Source organism: Pongo pygmaeus, chromosome 3, assembly GCF_028885625.2.
Source record: "Pongo pygmaeus isolate AG05252 chromosome 3, NHGRI_mPonPyg2-v2.0_pri, whole genome shotgun sequence".
Taxonomy (NCBI): Eukaryota; Metazoa; Chordata; class Mammalia; order Primates; family Hominidae; genus Pongo; species Pongo pygmaeus.
Window position 1 is genome coordinate 110,943,346 of NC_072376.2, and position 17,176 is coordinate 110,960,521.

The 17,176-nt window shown below is 36.9% G+C and overlaps 1 protein-coding gene across 13 annotated transcripts in view; it reads left to right on the plus strand.

Moving 5' to 3' along the window:
• RAP1GDS1 (Rap1 GTPase-GDP dissociation stimulator 1) overlaps window positions 1-16,284 on the plus strand; it is a 182,565-nt gene extending 166,281 nt beyond the window's left edge. For 9 of the 13 annotated variants that reach the window (XM_054484293.2, XM_054484292.2, XM_054484294.2 and 6 more), the window contains 3 exons: window positions 6,585-6,711; window positions 9,249-9,377; window positions 14,429-16,284. In XM_054484293.2, coding sequence (XP_054340268.1) covers window positions 6,585-6,711; window positions 9,249-9,377; window positions 14,429-14,556 — 384 coding nt within the window. In that variant the 3' untranslated portion in view covers window positions 14,557-16,284. Of the gene's footprint in view, window positions 1-6,584; window positions 6,712-9,248; window positions 9,378-13,743; window positions 13,880-14,428 lie in introns of those variants that run through there. The other 4 variants (XM_054484297.2, XM_063664560.1, XM_063664564.1 and 1 more) reach the window with 1 other exon arrangement.
• Window positions 16,285-17,176: the final 892 nt, after the last annotated feature.

A 17,176-nucleotide genomic window follows, 5' to 3' on the forward strand; every position in this document is an offset into this window, starting at 1 on the left:
TAGCCAGAGCAATCAGACAAGAGAAAGAAATAAAGGTCATCCAAATCAGTAAAGAGGAAGTTAAACTGTTGCTATTTGCTGATGATATGATTGTATACCTAGAAAACCCTAAAGACTCCTCCAAAAAGCTCCTAGAACTGATAAAAGAATTCAGCAGTTTCCAGATACAAAATTAATGTACACAAATTAGCTCTCCTATCACCAAGAGCAACTAAGCTGAGAATCCAATCAAGAACTCAGCCCTTTTACAATAGCTGCAAAAAATAAAATAAAATACTTAGGAATATTCCTAACAATGGAGATATAGTTTTACAAGGAAAACTACAAAACACTGCTGAAGAAAATCATAGACGACACAAATGAAAACACGTCCAATGCTCACCGATGGGTAGAATCAATATTGTGAAAATGACCATACTGCCAAAAGCAATCTACAAATTCAATGTAGTTCCCATTAAAATACCACCATCATTCTTCACAGATCTAGGAAGAACAATTCTAAAATTCATATGGAACCAAGAAAGAGCCTGCATAGCCAAGGCAAGACTAAACAAAACAAATCTGGAGGCATCACATTACCTGATTTCAAACTATACTATAAGGCCACAGTCATCAAAACAACATGGTAGTGGTATAAAAATAGGCACATAGACCAATTGAACAGAATACAGAACCGAGTAATAAACCCAAATACTTACAGCCAACTGATCTTTGACAAAGCAAACAAAAACAAAATGGGGAAAGGGCACCATATTCAACAAATGGTGCTGCGATTATTGGCATAGAAGAATAAAACTGTTGCCTCATTTCTGACTTATACAAAAAAAAAAAATCAACTTGAGATGGCTCAAGGACTTAAATGTAAGACCTGAAACTAAAAATTCTAGAAGATAATGTCAGAAAAAGCCCCTTCTAGATGTTTGCTTAGGCAAGGATTTCATGACCAAGAACCCAAAGCAAATGCAATAAAAACAAAGGTAAATAGCTGGGACTTAACTAAAGAGCTTTTGCATGGCAAAAGGAACAGTCAGCAGAGTAAACAGACAACCCACAGAGTGGAAGAAAATCTTCACAATCTATACATCTGACAGAGGACTAATATCCAGAATCTACAATAAACTCAAACAAATTAGCAAGAAAAAAACTAATAATCCCATCAGAAAGTAGGCTAAGCACATGAATAGACAGTTCTCAAATGAAGATATACAAATGGCCAACGTATGAAAAAATGCTCAGCATCACTAATGATCAGGGAAATGCAAATCAAAACCACAATGCCATAACACCTTACCCCTGCAAGAATGTCCATAATCAAATAAAAAAATAATAGATGTTGGCATGAATGCAGTGAATAAAGTACACTTCTACACTGCTGGTGGGAATGTAAACTAATACAACCACTATGGAAAACAGTGTGGAGATTCCTTGAAGAACTAAAAGTAGATTTACCATTTGATCCAGCAATCCCACTACTGGGTATCTGCCCAGTAGAAAATAAGTCATTATACAAAAAATATACTTGCACACATGTTTATAGCAGCACAGTTCACAATTGCAAAAATGTGGAACCAACCCAATGCCCATCAGTCAACGAGTGGATAAAGAAACTATGGGGCCAGGCATGGTGGCTCACGCCTGTAATCCCAACACTTTGGGAGAACGAGGCGGGCAGATCACGAAGTCAGGAGATCAAGACCATCCTGGCTAACATGGTGAAACCTTGTCTCCACTAAAAATACAAAAAATTAGCCAGGCGTGGTGGCGGGCGCCTGTAGTCCCAGCTACGCTGGAGGCTAAGGCAGGAGAATGGCGTGAACCCGGGAGGTGGAGCTTGCAGTGAGCCGAGATGGCGCCACTGCACTCCAGCCTGGGTAACAGTGCGAGACTCTGTCTCAAAAAAAAAAAAAAGAGAGAAAGAAACTATGGTGTGTATATATATATATGATGGAATGCTACTCAGCCATAAAAAGGAATGAATTAATGGCATTCGCAGCAACCTGGATGAGATTGGAGACTATTATTCTAACTCAGGGGTGGAAACCCAACCATCATGTGTTCTTACTTTTAAGTAGGAGCTAAGCTATGAGGATGCAAAGACATAAGAATGACACAACGGACTTTGGGGACTCAGGGGTAAAGGGTGGGAAGGCGGTGAGGGATAAAAGACTACAAATATGGTGCAGTGTATACTGCTCAGGTGATGGGTCCACCAAAATCTCGCAAATCACCACTAAAGAACTTACTTATGTAACCAAACATCACCTGTTCCCCAATAACCTATGGAAATAATTTTTTTTAAATCACAAAAAAATTTCATAATGTTTTAAGAAAGCTACGAATTTGTGTTGGGCCACATTCAAAATCATCCTGGGCCACAGGTTGGACACGCTTGGTTTAGAGTTTTGGCAAACCATAATTGTATTAACTAATTTACAGACATGATCCTGGCATCTGAATTTGGAACTCTCAGATAAATTCCTGTTACATGTAGTAGTAAGGCTCGTGGAAACCTTGATTAATCTAGTATCTTCAGTATCAACTAACAGAATTACATAACCAAACCATTCACGGACACAAAAATATATCCACAGGAAGATGCATCCCAGCTTCTTAGAAACATCTGAATTTAGGAGCCAGAACTACTTAAATGCTATAATATTTAATAAATTTAAAGATTTTGAGGCTTTTCTGTGAATTTTATCATAGATCCCCCTTTCCCTCATCTAACCTCCCACTTCTCGCCCATCCCCGAAAAGAAGAGTTCAAATACCCATCACCACGCAGGTTCTTTGAATGGTGAGAACTGTGGCATGGTACCCTTTTAGGAAAAGGTGGATGGGGGAGTGTGTAGCAGAAAACAACTTGAAATTATATAGGATTGTAACTTTATAGTTACATATTACAACTTTAGGATTACAATTCAATACCTTTACATATCTTTCCTACAATTGAGAGTATACTGCTGCTAAGCAGCCAAGGAGCCTTGATTCTCACACTTTAATGTGCAGAGCTATAAAGTGTGTTAATTGCATGAGTTCCACGTCAGAGCTGTTATTTTCGAACCTAACCAGCGTTAAAGTAGACATGACTACTTTTGAGCAGCAGTTCAAGTTTGTTTCATCAAATTATAATCCCAAGAAATCTACAAAGAAAGAGTTGCATAGGTAGATTAGTTATGGAAATAGTAATTATTTTTTTCTTTGCCTTTGAGATTCACAGCACACATTAATACTAAAGAAACCTCTTTAATTTTATTTGAATCCACTGATTCCCAAACTGTTTGACCATAGATCCTTTTTGCAGGTGGCATCTGTTATTATACTGGATGTACTTTGGAAAAATGCTGTTCTAGAATAAGTTTTTAAAATAATTAAACACCAGGTTCAAATGTATTACATTCCTGTAAATCCTTAGCCAGCTGTGTGAATCATAGCTCTCTCCTTGTGTTGTTCTTAAACTTTGAAGATCATACCCCACCCTGAATTCTGTCTTGGAGTTCAGCCCTTCAGAAGTTTGCGCTGACTCACAAGGTTTCATGCTGCTTAGTCATCTCAGCCCTTTGCAGTGTATTCCTGTGCTGATGCTCTTAGGTAAAGTCACACCTTTCTTTGAAAGTGTGCCCTAGTCTAGGACTGCTGACCAACTAGCTGGATCTTCCAATTATAGACATCAAAAATGTAAAGAGAAATATAGGTTGCCTTTATACCAGGAATATAAAAACTCCCTGCTATCAAAGCCAGCACTTTTCTTTACCCTTTAAGAGTAGAGAATTCTTTATCAGTTACCAGGCTAAAAATTTGTTTAAACAAATGTATTTAGTTATTTGCTCATTCATCCAACAAACATTTATTTAAATCCATACTGAAAAGGCTTTGATGATACAATCTTGAAAAAGAAAATTTTTAAGTGGCTCACCAACTCAATGGCTATACCAACCTGCAATCTTATAAAATTACCTCAAATCAAAGCCTATCTGAAAATATTCTGTTGTGATCAACATGATACAGTTTTCAACAGTCTTAACCTGGGTTGATTTCACTAATCAAGGGCAAATTGACTAAATGCTAAATAGATGAAATTGTTAGCATGGATAATTTGCCTTGGTTTTATATATACCAAAATTTAGCTTTCTATAAGAATAGAACTATGAAATAAAACATTGTTTCAGACTGCATAAAGCATCTCCAGAATTTTTAAGAACAAAGACCCACTAATCAGCCAAACTGCCTAGGTTTTAGCCTTGGCTTTACCACTTACTTACTGTTTGAACTTGGGCAAATGACTTAATCTGAGCTTCAGTTCCTTCATCTATATGAACAGGAGATGATATCTAGCTAATGAGATTTTCTGCAGGATAAAAATTTGCTAATATCTGTAAGCTACTCAGTACAATGTCCAGCTTGTAGTTATTGTTCCATAAAGGGTTGCCGTCAATATTATTCTCTGTCACATGTGACGAATACAATGTTTTATCTATTTTTTAATCCCATATTCTATAAGGCAAAATGATTTCATAGAGCTATTCAATAAACATTTGTTGAAGTAATTGGTGAGAGGGCAGGAATTTTTTTTTTAATTATACTTTAAGTTCTAGGGTACATGTGCACAACGTGCAGGTTTGTTACATAGGTATACATGTGCCGTGTTGGTGTGCTGCACCCATTAACTTGTCATTTACATTAGGTATATCTCCTAATGCTATCCCTCCCCGCTCCTCCCACCCCACGACAGGCCCCAGCGTGTGATGTTTCCCGGAGGGCAGAAATTTTAAAAAGGAAATACTCAGGTATCTGTTCTGGAAAAGTGAGATGAAAGAAGATATACCTGGCCAAAGACAGGACACTGTTCATTTCTGATGTGCACATTTCCTTAGTTCATTCCCTACTCTTCCTTCTACTACACTGGTCTTTTAAGTGTGATTAGAAACATAGAAGACAAAATGACAGTTCAAGCATCTTCCCTAAATGATAGCATATGTATCTGTTCATCTCTTATGGTCTTCTTTACTCAAGCTCTTTTGTGATTTTTATAAAATTTTTTACTAAGAATACTGTATTTGTTTCAAATAAACTGTTGCTGAGTAAACAGTAAATTGGGGAGGTTAGAAAAAAGCTTTCTAAAACAGATTGATGGGGAAAAATGTATTAGAGGCCAGAACACAGCTACCATAAGAACTTAGTTCTTGGACTCTATTTGTCATGTTTGATCACTAAACAAGTTTGGGCTCAAAGCAAAGATACTGTCTAAAAATAGTTTCCTCAAAAAATTTTTATGAAATGGAAGCATAAAGCAAACTCTTTAAAAATATTTTAGCAAATTTGGAAAATATTTCCAACTACCATTAATTTGAAGCTGACTCAGGCTTTTTAAAATATCCAGACCTTCAAATTATTAAAAATAGTGAAAATAGAGAAAATTATTTTTAAAATATTTTATTATTGAGACCTCCTACTAAATCAGATTTGGTTCAAGAGTTCTAAGACAACGGAACCCTTGGTGGAATGAAGACCAAAATGGGTACTAGAAATAAAGGTGAACATTTTTTTTTTTCATCTAACATTTGCCAGATGGTCTTATATGTTTTCTGTGTAATAACTTTGTAATAAAAAAAACCTATGAGATATATACTTACATCATTCCAGTGACATGGAGATAGTACTGAGGTAAGAGAGGTTCAATAATTTGCTTAGTCAGTGGGATTTATTGAATCCAGAGCTTGATGTCTCCTCTGCCATGGAAAGAAGACAGAGCTCTAAGCACCATGAGAAATTAAGGCAGATGGAGAATTTTAAGTTCTGCTCAGTCTTTTCGCATGTAATTCAGTTTTCATATTTGTAAGATTAAATCAAGGGATAAAAAGTACTTAAAATTTTTTTATAAAAGCTTTACCTGGAACATCTGCAGAACAACTACCTGGCACTATCATGAAAATTTTAAAGTAACTTTTTTTTTATTTTTTTAAGAGGCAGGTTCTCACTCTGTCACCCAGGCTGGAGTGCAGTGGCGTGATCATAGTTCACTGCAGCCTTGAGCTCCCTGGCTCAAGCAGTCTCCCACCTCAGCACCCTGAGTAGCTGGGACTGCAGATGTGTGCCACCATGACTGGCTAATTTTTTTATTTTTTGTAGAGATGGGGTCTCGCTATGTTGCCAGGCTGGTCTCAAGCGATCCTCCTGTTTTGGTCTGTCAGAGCACTGGGATTACGTCCTGAGCCACCGTGCCCAGCTGAGAACTTTTTTAAATTCCAAGTTTTATTCTTGTTTGTTGATCCTAAGGTAGGTCAACATTTAAGGCAGTGGCATTTTTACTTCTTTGGCTTTGGTAGCTTCTAAGCCTTCTGTTTTTTAATATGAACTGCAGTGGTCTTTTCTACTTAGGCAATTTAAGTTGTCATCTTTTGATGAATGTATTTAAAGCTAAAAGCTTTTTCCTTTTCTTCTGTGGAGAAAAAAACTATGATTAAATCAAATGATTCATACAGGACACTGTCACAAAACCACTCAACAATGAGTTGACTGATTTTAATGCATGTTCCTTATGTTTAAAATTAAAGTTTATAATTCTCTGATATTTATTTATTGTAGGATGTAATTAAAGCCATTGTGCAGAGTGGTGGCATCAAGCATCTAGTTACCATGGCAACTAGTGAACATGTAATAATGCAGAATGAAGCCCTTGTTGCTTTGGCATTAATAGCAGCTTTAGAATTGGGTAAGTACCCCAGTGACAAACTTATTTTCTTCTATTTTTATCTTGGATGAAAGGAAGTATAGAAGTGGAGTTGAAGTCAGACAGAACCTTGACTGGAAGCGTTTTGCTAGTGTCTGTACCGTTCTCTGAATCTATGGAAAATCATTCTATATAGATTGTTACAGCTGTCCCCTTTGGCTGTGTTTTTGGTAACATTTTTAGGGCAATGCATTAAGGTAAGTTTAACTTTTAAATAATGTCTCAAGTTACAGCCACTTAGAGAATAGAGAAAACATTTTCAGCAGGCTTCACAGAGAAACCAAACAATATTTAGAATATGACAGCATATGAAAAGTCTGCTACTCTCCCAGTGACCCAGACTTTCTCTTCCATCTCTGCTGGTTCTCTCTACTACAGATTCTTTCTTGCTGTTCTCCTTCTCCATCACCGTGACTTCTATTGCCTTACTCTAATGTCTTGTCTTCTGTGTTACCCTTCTGTGTGTTTTGCATTCAGAACTCTCCCAAAGCAGAGGCTAAATAGGCCAGATAATTTCATTAGTTTCAGTTTAACATAGGTTTTTTTTTTTTTGAGACAGTCTTGCTTTGTCACCCAGGAGGCTGGAGTACAGTGGTGCAATCTCAGCTCACTGCAACCTCCACGTCCTGGGTTCAAGCAATTCTCGTGCCTCAGCCTCCTGAGTAGCTGGGATTACAGGTGCACGCCACTGTGCCTGACTAATTTTTGTGTTTTGTAGAGACAGGGTTTCACCATGTTGGCCAGGCTGGTCTTGAACTCCTGACCTCAGGTGATCCACCCACCTCAGCCCTCCCAAAGTGCTGGGATTACAGGTGTGATCCACCATGCCCGGCCCTAATATAGCATTTCTAATGGGCAGAATTCATCACGAGAAGCTAATCCATAGGCATCTAGTTTATGAATAGCATAAACTAGATGGCTTAGGAGCCAACCCAAGACAGTCATCCAGGGATGGTGTAATAGAGTGACGTGGCCTGTGGTTAAGGCCTAAGGCTGCTTTACACAAAGGAGGACTTTACACTTAGTAGGGACTGATAGCCTCTTAATTCCCACTGACGACTTATGTCCATAATTCTCACACTGGGGCGAATGGACCCTCCAGCCCCAATTCCAGGAAGAGGAAACACTCATGTGAGTATTTTTTTATGTGCATAGTGTGTAATGATCAAGTCAAGGTGTATAGGATATCTGTCTCCTTGAATGGTCTGTTGTTGACTGGAAGCCTTACCAGTAACAGTCAGTGAACATATATTTTGTATATGAATTATATACTATATTCTTATAATAAAGCCAGAGAAAAGAAAATGTTAAGAAAATTGTAGGAAAGAGAAAATATATTTACTATTTATTAAGTAGAAGTGGATTATCAAGAAGGTCTTGAATCCTTGTCTTCACATTGAGTAGGCTGAGGAAGGGGAAGAACAGAAGGGGCTTAGGCTTGCTCTCTCAGGGATGGCAGAAGAGAAGAAAATCCAGGTATAAGTGGACCCACACAGTTCAAACTTACATTGTTCAAGGGTCAACTATATATTCTTTGGTGAAATGCTGATTTTTGTCTTTTAACCATTTTTTTTTTGACTGTTGAGTTTTGAGAGTTCTTTATATATTCTAAAAATTTTGTAGTTCTATATTTTACATTTAAGTCTGTAATCCATTTTGAGTTAATATCGGTATAAGGTACGAGGTTTAGGTTAGGGTTCATTTTCTTTGTCCCATGGATGTCTAATTGTACTAGCACCTTTTGTTGAAAAGCTGTCTTTCCTCCACTGAACTGATTTTGTACCATTGTCAAAAGTCAGTTGAGCATATATGTGTGAGTCTATTTCTGGGTCTTCTATTCAGTGCCTTTGACATAATTGCCTGTGTTGCCACCAATAATATCATGCTATCTTGATTACTGTAGCTATAGAGTAAGCCTTAATACTGGATAGAGGAATTCCTCACACTTTATTCTTCTTTATCAAGATGGTTTTAGCTATTTTAGGGCCTGTGGCTTTCCATATAAGTTTTAGTATAAGCTTGTCTATTTTCTACAGAAAATCTTGCTAGGATTTTGATTGAAATTCCATTGAGTCCTTATCTTTTATTTGTGGAGGAAATTATGTGATTTATAGGATTTGCTCCAAAATAATTTGAGATGGAAGAGAGTAGGTGAATGAGACAGATTGGCCATAATTCTTTAAGGTGATAAGTGCATAAGGTATATTATTATACCATATTTTCTGATTTTGCATGTGTTTAACATTTTCCATAATAAAAAGTTTAATTGTCTCACATTAAAAGAAATGTGTTAGTATTAAATAGTAAGCTTAAACACCTGAAGTGTCTACTAAAATCTAATTCTATTTACTCTTTTCATGTGGTCTGAATTTAATATTATTTTTCTAGGTCATTATTATTTATCAGTTCTATTTAGAAGGTTTCATATGATCAATTTCTTCAAAAGGAAGCAGTGTTTATCCTGAGGGGGCTGGGTTCATACACAGTAGATATAACTTATACTTTGTTTTATTTTGTAGGCACTGCTGAGAAAGATCTAGAAAGTGCTAAACTTGTACAGATTTTACATAGACTGCTAGCAGATGAGAGAAGTGCTCCTGAAATCAAATATAATTCCATGGTCCTGATATGTGCTCTTATGGGATCTGGTAAGTATTCTTCTATCATTTGATGTCCATAAACATATGGTTCACATTAAATATTAAATATAGAGTAATAGTAAATGATGGCTTTGAGTTTTAAAGCCATTAGAAATTATTTTTTGGAGGTTATAAGATAACTTTTTTCCCCTGTTACTGTAAGCACCCATTTCTTCATGGTGATAACATTGAAAATCTTCTCTTTTAGCTGTCTTGAAATATACACTACGTTGGTACAGCCATCCAACTGTAAAATAGATAGAATTACTTTTCACTGAAGACATTCCCAAAAGATTCTCACTACAATAGAAAGTATCATATAGTGAATCTAGACAACATTCAGTATTGCAAAATCAGTAAGTCTCATGAACCCTAAAATGTTATTTTATAGCAGGCACAGGTTCTGATTTTGTATGCCATAATATTAACTAAGGAATTTGTTTAGGAGGCCAGGCACGGTGGCTCATGCCTGTAATCCCAGCACTTTGGGAGGCTGAGGTGGTGGATCACTTGAGGCCAGGAGTTCGAGACCAGCCTGGCGAACATGGTGAAACCCTGTCTCTACTAAAAACACAAAAATTATCCAGGAGTGGTGGCACACGCCTGTAGTCCCAGCTACTCAGAAGGCTGAGGCAAGACAATCACTTGAACCTGGAAGGCAGAGGTTGTAGCCGAGAGATTGTGCCACTGTACTTCCAGCCTAGGCAACAGAACAAGACTCTGTCTCAAAAAAAAAAAAGGTTTTTTTTCAACAAATCATTGGTATATCTTCTATGGACATTGGCATATCTTGGTATATGTTCTATGGATACTTGAAAAGAGTGTGTATTATGCAGTTACTGGGTACTGTTGTATAAATGTGAATTTGATTCTGTTGGTACTAGTGTCAAGTTTCCTGTATTCTTGCTGGTTTTGCAGTTAATTGTTCTGTCAATTGTCGAGAGGAAGGGTGTTGAAGTCTCCCACTATAACTGTAGATTTACCTATTTCTCCTTTCAGTTCTGTCAATTTTTGCTTAACATAATTTTCAGCTCTGTTGTTAGGTACCTACACCTTTAGGATTGCTGTGCTTTCTTGAAGGATTGACCCTTTTATCATTATATAATGTACCTCTCTCTGGTATTTTTCTTTGCTCTCGTCAACTTTATCTGACTTTAACATAGCTACTTCTGCTTTTTTTTTTATTATTACTATTTTATTTTCTTTCATGTGCCACTACAAGAAGCCATCTTACTTTCTTTTGAATAACATTCACATGATCTTTTCTCACTCTTTTTAGTTTCAATCTGCTGTATTTGAAGTGAGTTTCCTGTATACAGCGCAAAGTTGTGTCATTTTCTAATCTACTCTACCAGTCCCTTTTGTGTATTTAGACCATTTACATTTAATGGATGACTGATATGGCTTAAGTCTGCAATCTTATTTTTGTTTTCTGTTTGTCCCATTTCTTCTTTATTTCTGACTTCCTATGGGTTAAACATTTTTTAGTCATTTACATTTATTCTTCCTCATATATATATATATATTTATTATATATATATATTTATTATATATATATTTATTATATATATATTTATTATATATATATATTTATTATATATATATATATATATATATATATATAATTTTTTTTTTTTTTGAGACAGAGTCTTGCCCTGTCACCCAGGCTGGAGTGCAGTGGCGTGATTTTGGCACACTGCAACTTCTGCCTCCAGGGTTCAAGTGATTCTCATGCCTCAGCCTCCCGAGTAGCTGGGATTATAGATGCCTGCCACATCACACCCGGCTAATTTTTGTATTTTTATTAGAGGCAGGGTTTCACTATGTTACCCAGGCTGGTCTTGAACTCCTGACCTCAGGTGATCCACCCGCCATGGCCTCCCAAAGTGCTGGGATTATAGGTGTGAGCCACCACTCCCAGCCTCTCACGTATATCATTCTTAAATATTTCTTCTACATATATTTAGAATTACATTAGACAGTGTTACAACTTTCCTTTCAATCACCAAACATATTTCAGAAAATTCTTTGAAAGAGAGGGGAAGTCTATTGTATTTACCCACATTTTTAGATTTCTTATTTTTGTTATAATCATTCCCTTTCTGTTTAGAGAACTTCCTTTAGCCATACTGCTAGCAACAGATTTTTAGCAAAAAAAAATTTTTTTTCATTCATAATGAAAGGGAAATGACATTCTCAAATGAGAGCAAATGGGTATAGGATTCTGGATTCACAGTTCTTTTCTTTCTTTATTTGAAAACTATTGTGCCACTGTTTTCTAGCCTCCCTGGTTTCTGATGAGAAATCCACTGTGTTCCTATGTGTTTTATTCCCCTGTAGGTAAGGTGTCATTTTTGTCTCTCAAGACTTTCTTTGCATTTAGTATTCAGAAGTTTAACTATGATGTGTCTTGGTGTGGATTTCTTTGGGTTTATCCTGTTTGAGTTTGCTCAGTTTCTTGAATTGATAGGTTTATGTCTTTTGCTAAATTTGAGAAGTTTTGACTGTTACTTCTTCAGATACTTTTCAGCCCCATTCTATCCACTCTTTCCAGACCTCTGATGACACTAATATGAGATCTTTAATTATAGTCTTGTAGGTCCCTGAGGTTTTGTTCTTTTTTACCCACAGATTATTTTCTTTCTGTTGTACAGACTGAGTAATTTGTATTGTTTTATCTTGGAAGTTCTCTGATTATTTCCCTTCTCCCCTCTATTCTGATGTTGAACCTATTTTTATTTCAGTTATATATTTTAGTTAAAAATTTCCATTTGCTTCTTCTTTGTATCTTTTATTTCCTTGCAGAGACTTTGAGTCTCTTCCATTTGTTTAGGCATTTTTAGAATTGTGGTAAAACATACAAAACATAAAATTTACTGTTTTAACCATTTTTAAGTATACAGTTTAATGGCATTAAGGACATTCACATTGCTGTGCAATCATCACCAGCATCCATCTCCAGAACCACCTTAATTTTCTCAAACTGAAACTCTGTACTCATTAACCAATAACTCCCCATTTACCCCTCCCCACAGCCTCTGGCAATCACCATTTATTTTGTGTCTCCATCATTTGACAACTCTAGGCACCACATACATGTGGAATAAGAAACTCTTGTCCTTTTTTGTCTAGCTTATTTTACTTAGATCTTTAAGGCTTATCTGCATTGTAGGCACATCAGAATTTCATTTCCTTTTAAAGCTGAATAATTTTCCATCAATGTATATATTACATTTTGTTTATCCATTCATCAATCCATGGACATTTGGGCCATTTCCACCTTTTGGCTTTTGCGAATAATGCTGCTGTGAACATTGGTATGCAAATATCTCTGAGCCTCTGCTTTTAATTATTTTTGATATATACTCAGAAGTGGAATTACTAGGTCATATGGTCATTCAATGTTTAATTTTTTTATTAAATATTGTTTTTACTAATTAAATACTGTCATACTCTTTTTCACACTGGCTGGACCATTGTACATTTCTACCAGCAGTACACATGGATTATCATTTCTCAACATCCTCACCAATATTTGCTGTGTTTTAGTAATGGCCAAACTAATGAGTATAAGGTGGCATCTTACTGTGGTTTTTATTTGCGTTTCCCTAATGATTACCTATGGGAATCTTTTTATGTGTTTGTGGGCCATTTGTATATCTTCTTTGGAGAAATGTCTATTCAAGTCCTTGCCCCTTTTTAGAATTGAAGGGTTTTGTTGTTGTTGTTGTTGTTGTTGTTGAATTGTAAAGAGTTTTGGTTTTTTTGAGACGGAGTTTTGCGCTTGTTGCCCAGGCTGGAGTGCAATGGTGCGATGTCGGCTCACTGTAACCTCCACCTCCCAGGTTCAAGCGATTCTCCTGCCTCAGCCTCCTGAGTAGCTGGGATTACAGGCATGCACCACCACGCCCAGCTAATTTTGTATTTTTAGTAGAGATGGGGTTTCTCCATGTTGGGCAGGCTGGTCTCAAACTCCTGACCTCAGGTGATCCACCCACCTTGGCCTCCCAAAGTGCTGGGATAACAGGCGTGAGCCACCACGCCTGGCCCAAGTTGTAGGAGTTTGTACCAGTACCCCACTATTTTGATTACTGTAGCTTTGTAGTAAGTTTTGAAATCAGTTGGTATGAGAACTCCAGCTTTGTTCATTTTCAAGATTGTTTTGGAGATTTAGGGTCCCTTGAGATTCCATATGAATTTTAGGATGGATTTTTCTATTACTACTAAAAACACTGGTTCATTGGTTTGTCAGTCATATCAAAATAAACACATCAGTTTCAGTAGTACTGATTACATTAAGCTTATTAGACTTCACTCTTCCCATATAAAAGTTCCCTGGTCCTAACAGGAATCCTATATTTTCTTGTAATTGAAGTTAAATAGAGAAAGCAAGTCAGAAAGAAGAGGATAAAAAATCTAAAAGGGAGTCCAGTGTCACAGAAATTTGTTGAAGGATATGAAGTATAAACTTTTCTTTTGCCACCAAATTAATTTGAAACATATCCTAAGCTTTTTGGTAAGTCATTGGACTTTGTATTTGAACTGGTGATAGTGTTGTATGTAACCAAACCTTGAGATCATACAGTGAGCTGTGTTTAATTATAACTCATTATTGTAATTAATCTTACATTGTAGAACTTGACATCTCATTTTTCTTTTTAAAAATTGGGCAAGTAGCTGTGCAGTGGCTCATGACTGTCATCCCAGCTACTTGGGAGACTGAGCAGGATGAATCCCTTGAGGCTAGGAGTTTGAGGCTGCAGTAAGCTGTGACCATGCCACTGTACTCAAACCTGGGCAACAGAGCAAGTCCCCATCTTTAAAATTTTTTCCTTTAATTTAAAAAAAAGTGAAGTTTTTATGATTTTTTTAAATTATAATACATTCCTAAGAAAGACGTTGCTAGGCTACTGCTATGTTTTTTTCCAGAATTGTTTCTAGTTTTATAGCTTAGTCTTGTCAAAATAAACATTTTGGTATATGTTTTGGGTAGACTGTATAATAATACTAGAACAACCTAACAGAATCATATCTGTTATTTTTTTTTTTTTGTCTTCCAGAATCTCTACACAAGGAAGTACAGGATTTGGCTTTTCTAGATGTCGTATCCAAACTTCGCAGTCATGAGAACAAAAGTGTTGCCCAGCAGGCCTCTCTCACAGAGCAGAGACTTACTGTGGAAAGCTGAGAACTGCCCGATACACGGCATCATCCCATCTCTAATTTCCCCTCTGTCCTCCATCCAGCGGCTTCTTCCGCTTCATTCTCTACCATACAACTTGTGCATGCATGTGATGTTCTAATACCAATTGAAGAACCGCTGTAGGTACCTCCCTAATAAGATTTCTAAACCCATAGTTAGTGTGATCATGACTTTGTCAAAGGCAAGTCTCCACCCATAACTGTTCTCTTGTATTCCTGTTGCTTGAGCTACATTAAGTAGAATGTGCATGTTGTAGTCCTATGATGATGTAAACTTGGTACTACATAATGACTTGCTCCACACATGCAGTAAACTACATAATGATGTACTGGTAAACTAGAAACAAAGAATACAGCAAGATCTGTCTAGCTTATTAAAGATGAAACTGCATTGGAAAAATAGCTCCATTTTTTGGTGCTTGGGAAGCACAGTGACCAAAAAAGTTGTATGGCTGCTTATTCATTAGTCTTTCCTACTAATGTCAAACCCGTGGTACCTAGAGTTAAATAAAATTCCAGTGCTCTTACTCTTTAACCTATGGTTTCTCCTTTTTCCTTTGTAGACTATTGAAACTGCCACAAACTTGGCAAGACTTTCTGAGATTTCTGATTCCATATTTAATTGACTATTATCAATAGCCTGATATTGGAAAACATTTGTAGTTTTCAGTGTGAAACTAAGGGGTTGAAGAATCGCTATTACAATCCCTATTACAGAGCATTTCGAGTTTTGCCTGTATTTTAGATTCTGATACATATGCTGTTTCACTCAGGAACTACTTCTACCAGTTAATCAGCATTATCCAGCACGTCTTTAAAAGTCATTTGGCGCTTGTTTGTTTTCAGCTGAGGAAATGGAGTACAGTTCATTGAAGAATGAATTTTTTTTTTTTTTTCTGTTTTTCATCATTCAGCTAGAAAGTGAGAAGTTTTATCTTCCATAATCCTTTTAAATCTTATGTTAGAACTAGCAGGACATAGGTGGAAAGATGAAGAAATAAGCTTGTCTAGACTAAAGAAAGGAAAGCAGGTTATAAAAGCCATAGTAGCCAGTCCAGTTCATTCTGCAGATGGCCCCATACCAATCTCTGTTAGAGTTTGCCACCTCCACTTTCCCACTGAGAACTGCAGCAATTTTAAAGGATATGAGAAAGCCAAGACTCAAGAGATGAGAAGACCCCCTTGGCGAAATATAGTGTACCCTTCACTGCCACTGCCACCACCAAATGGGTTTTTAGAGCTTTGAAACACGATCTTTGTAAATTAATCAAAACCTCCCTGTGACCCACCTACCTTCTCCCCATACCCAAATTTGACCACTACTGGCCTAAAAGGCAAGATGGGCTTCGATATAGAAGGACTGCAGGACAGTAGAAAGGGCTGCCATGGAGGTGACAGGAGCTCCTTCCTCTCCAACATGTGATGCTACACATCTCTGTGGGTAATCTAAGTTGGACTTTTGACTCTAAAACAGCTATAATCCAAGAAAGTTAAATTCTAATGGAGGTAAAGAATCTTGACTGATTGTTCTCTTTGATGTCCAAATAAGGGACTATTGTGAGTACGTATGCTATACTTACTATAAGAATGATACTGTTTGTTGTCTTTCTGCTGGGCTGGATAGTGGACTATATTTTATTACAGGCTTTGAAAGACATCTGTAATGTTGCATAACTGTTCATATTAATAACTTAATAAATAGTATATGAAGCTATAATGGCATCATTTGGTTTGTTTGTATATTTTGTCTATATTTCCAGCTCCTAGAATAGGGCTTGCTGTTGATGTTCAACAAATATTTGTTGACTGAATGAATGAATGCTGCATCCATGAAGTTTCCAGACTGCCTGAACTAATTCCAGAAAGATAGACTGACTGACTGATTGATAGAGAGTTTGAGATTTGATAGTTTGTCTGACTTTAGGGAAAAAATTTTAACAAAAGCATCCTAAAATCATAAATGTGAGAGAAGTTACCATCTAGGCCAGCTGCCAGCCATCAATGTGCTAATATGCTAGGAACTCCCATCTCCAGCAAAATAAAGTGCAATTCAAAGTACTCATCATTGTACAGAAAGACCAGAAGGCTGTGCCCTTAACACAGGGGCTACCAAATTAGATGGTACACTGATGTGCCATTGCAGTGGATGGGAGAGTCTATAGACTGTACTCTCCCTTATCTCCTGCTACTAAATCTTAGTCCTAGAGGCCTCTATTAAGTTAGTTTGCTACCCACTAAGAGTACATTCTAAGGGAGACAACAGGAGGGAAGAACAGCACAACAAAGCTTTAACTGTCAATCTTGAGCCAGTACTAGAACATAGATGAAAAGGGCAGGAATTCAAGCAAAGAAGATGCCTGAGTGCAATGCACTAGAATATACCCCTTTACCCCCAACCCCATTAGCAACTTGGAGTCATGCCAGCCCACCCACCTAGACCGTAACCTCATTGTGCTCAAAGCAAACACTAGCCCATAACCCAGTGTTTTCCTTAATAAAAACATGTTTTGAGCATACTGTCTGATAAGAATGGAGACGTAGAAGAAAACTTTTTCATCTAAAATGATTTCTTAAATGGAATAGAATGCAGTTCTCATATGCAAGCA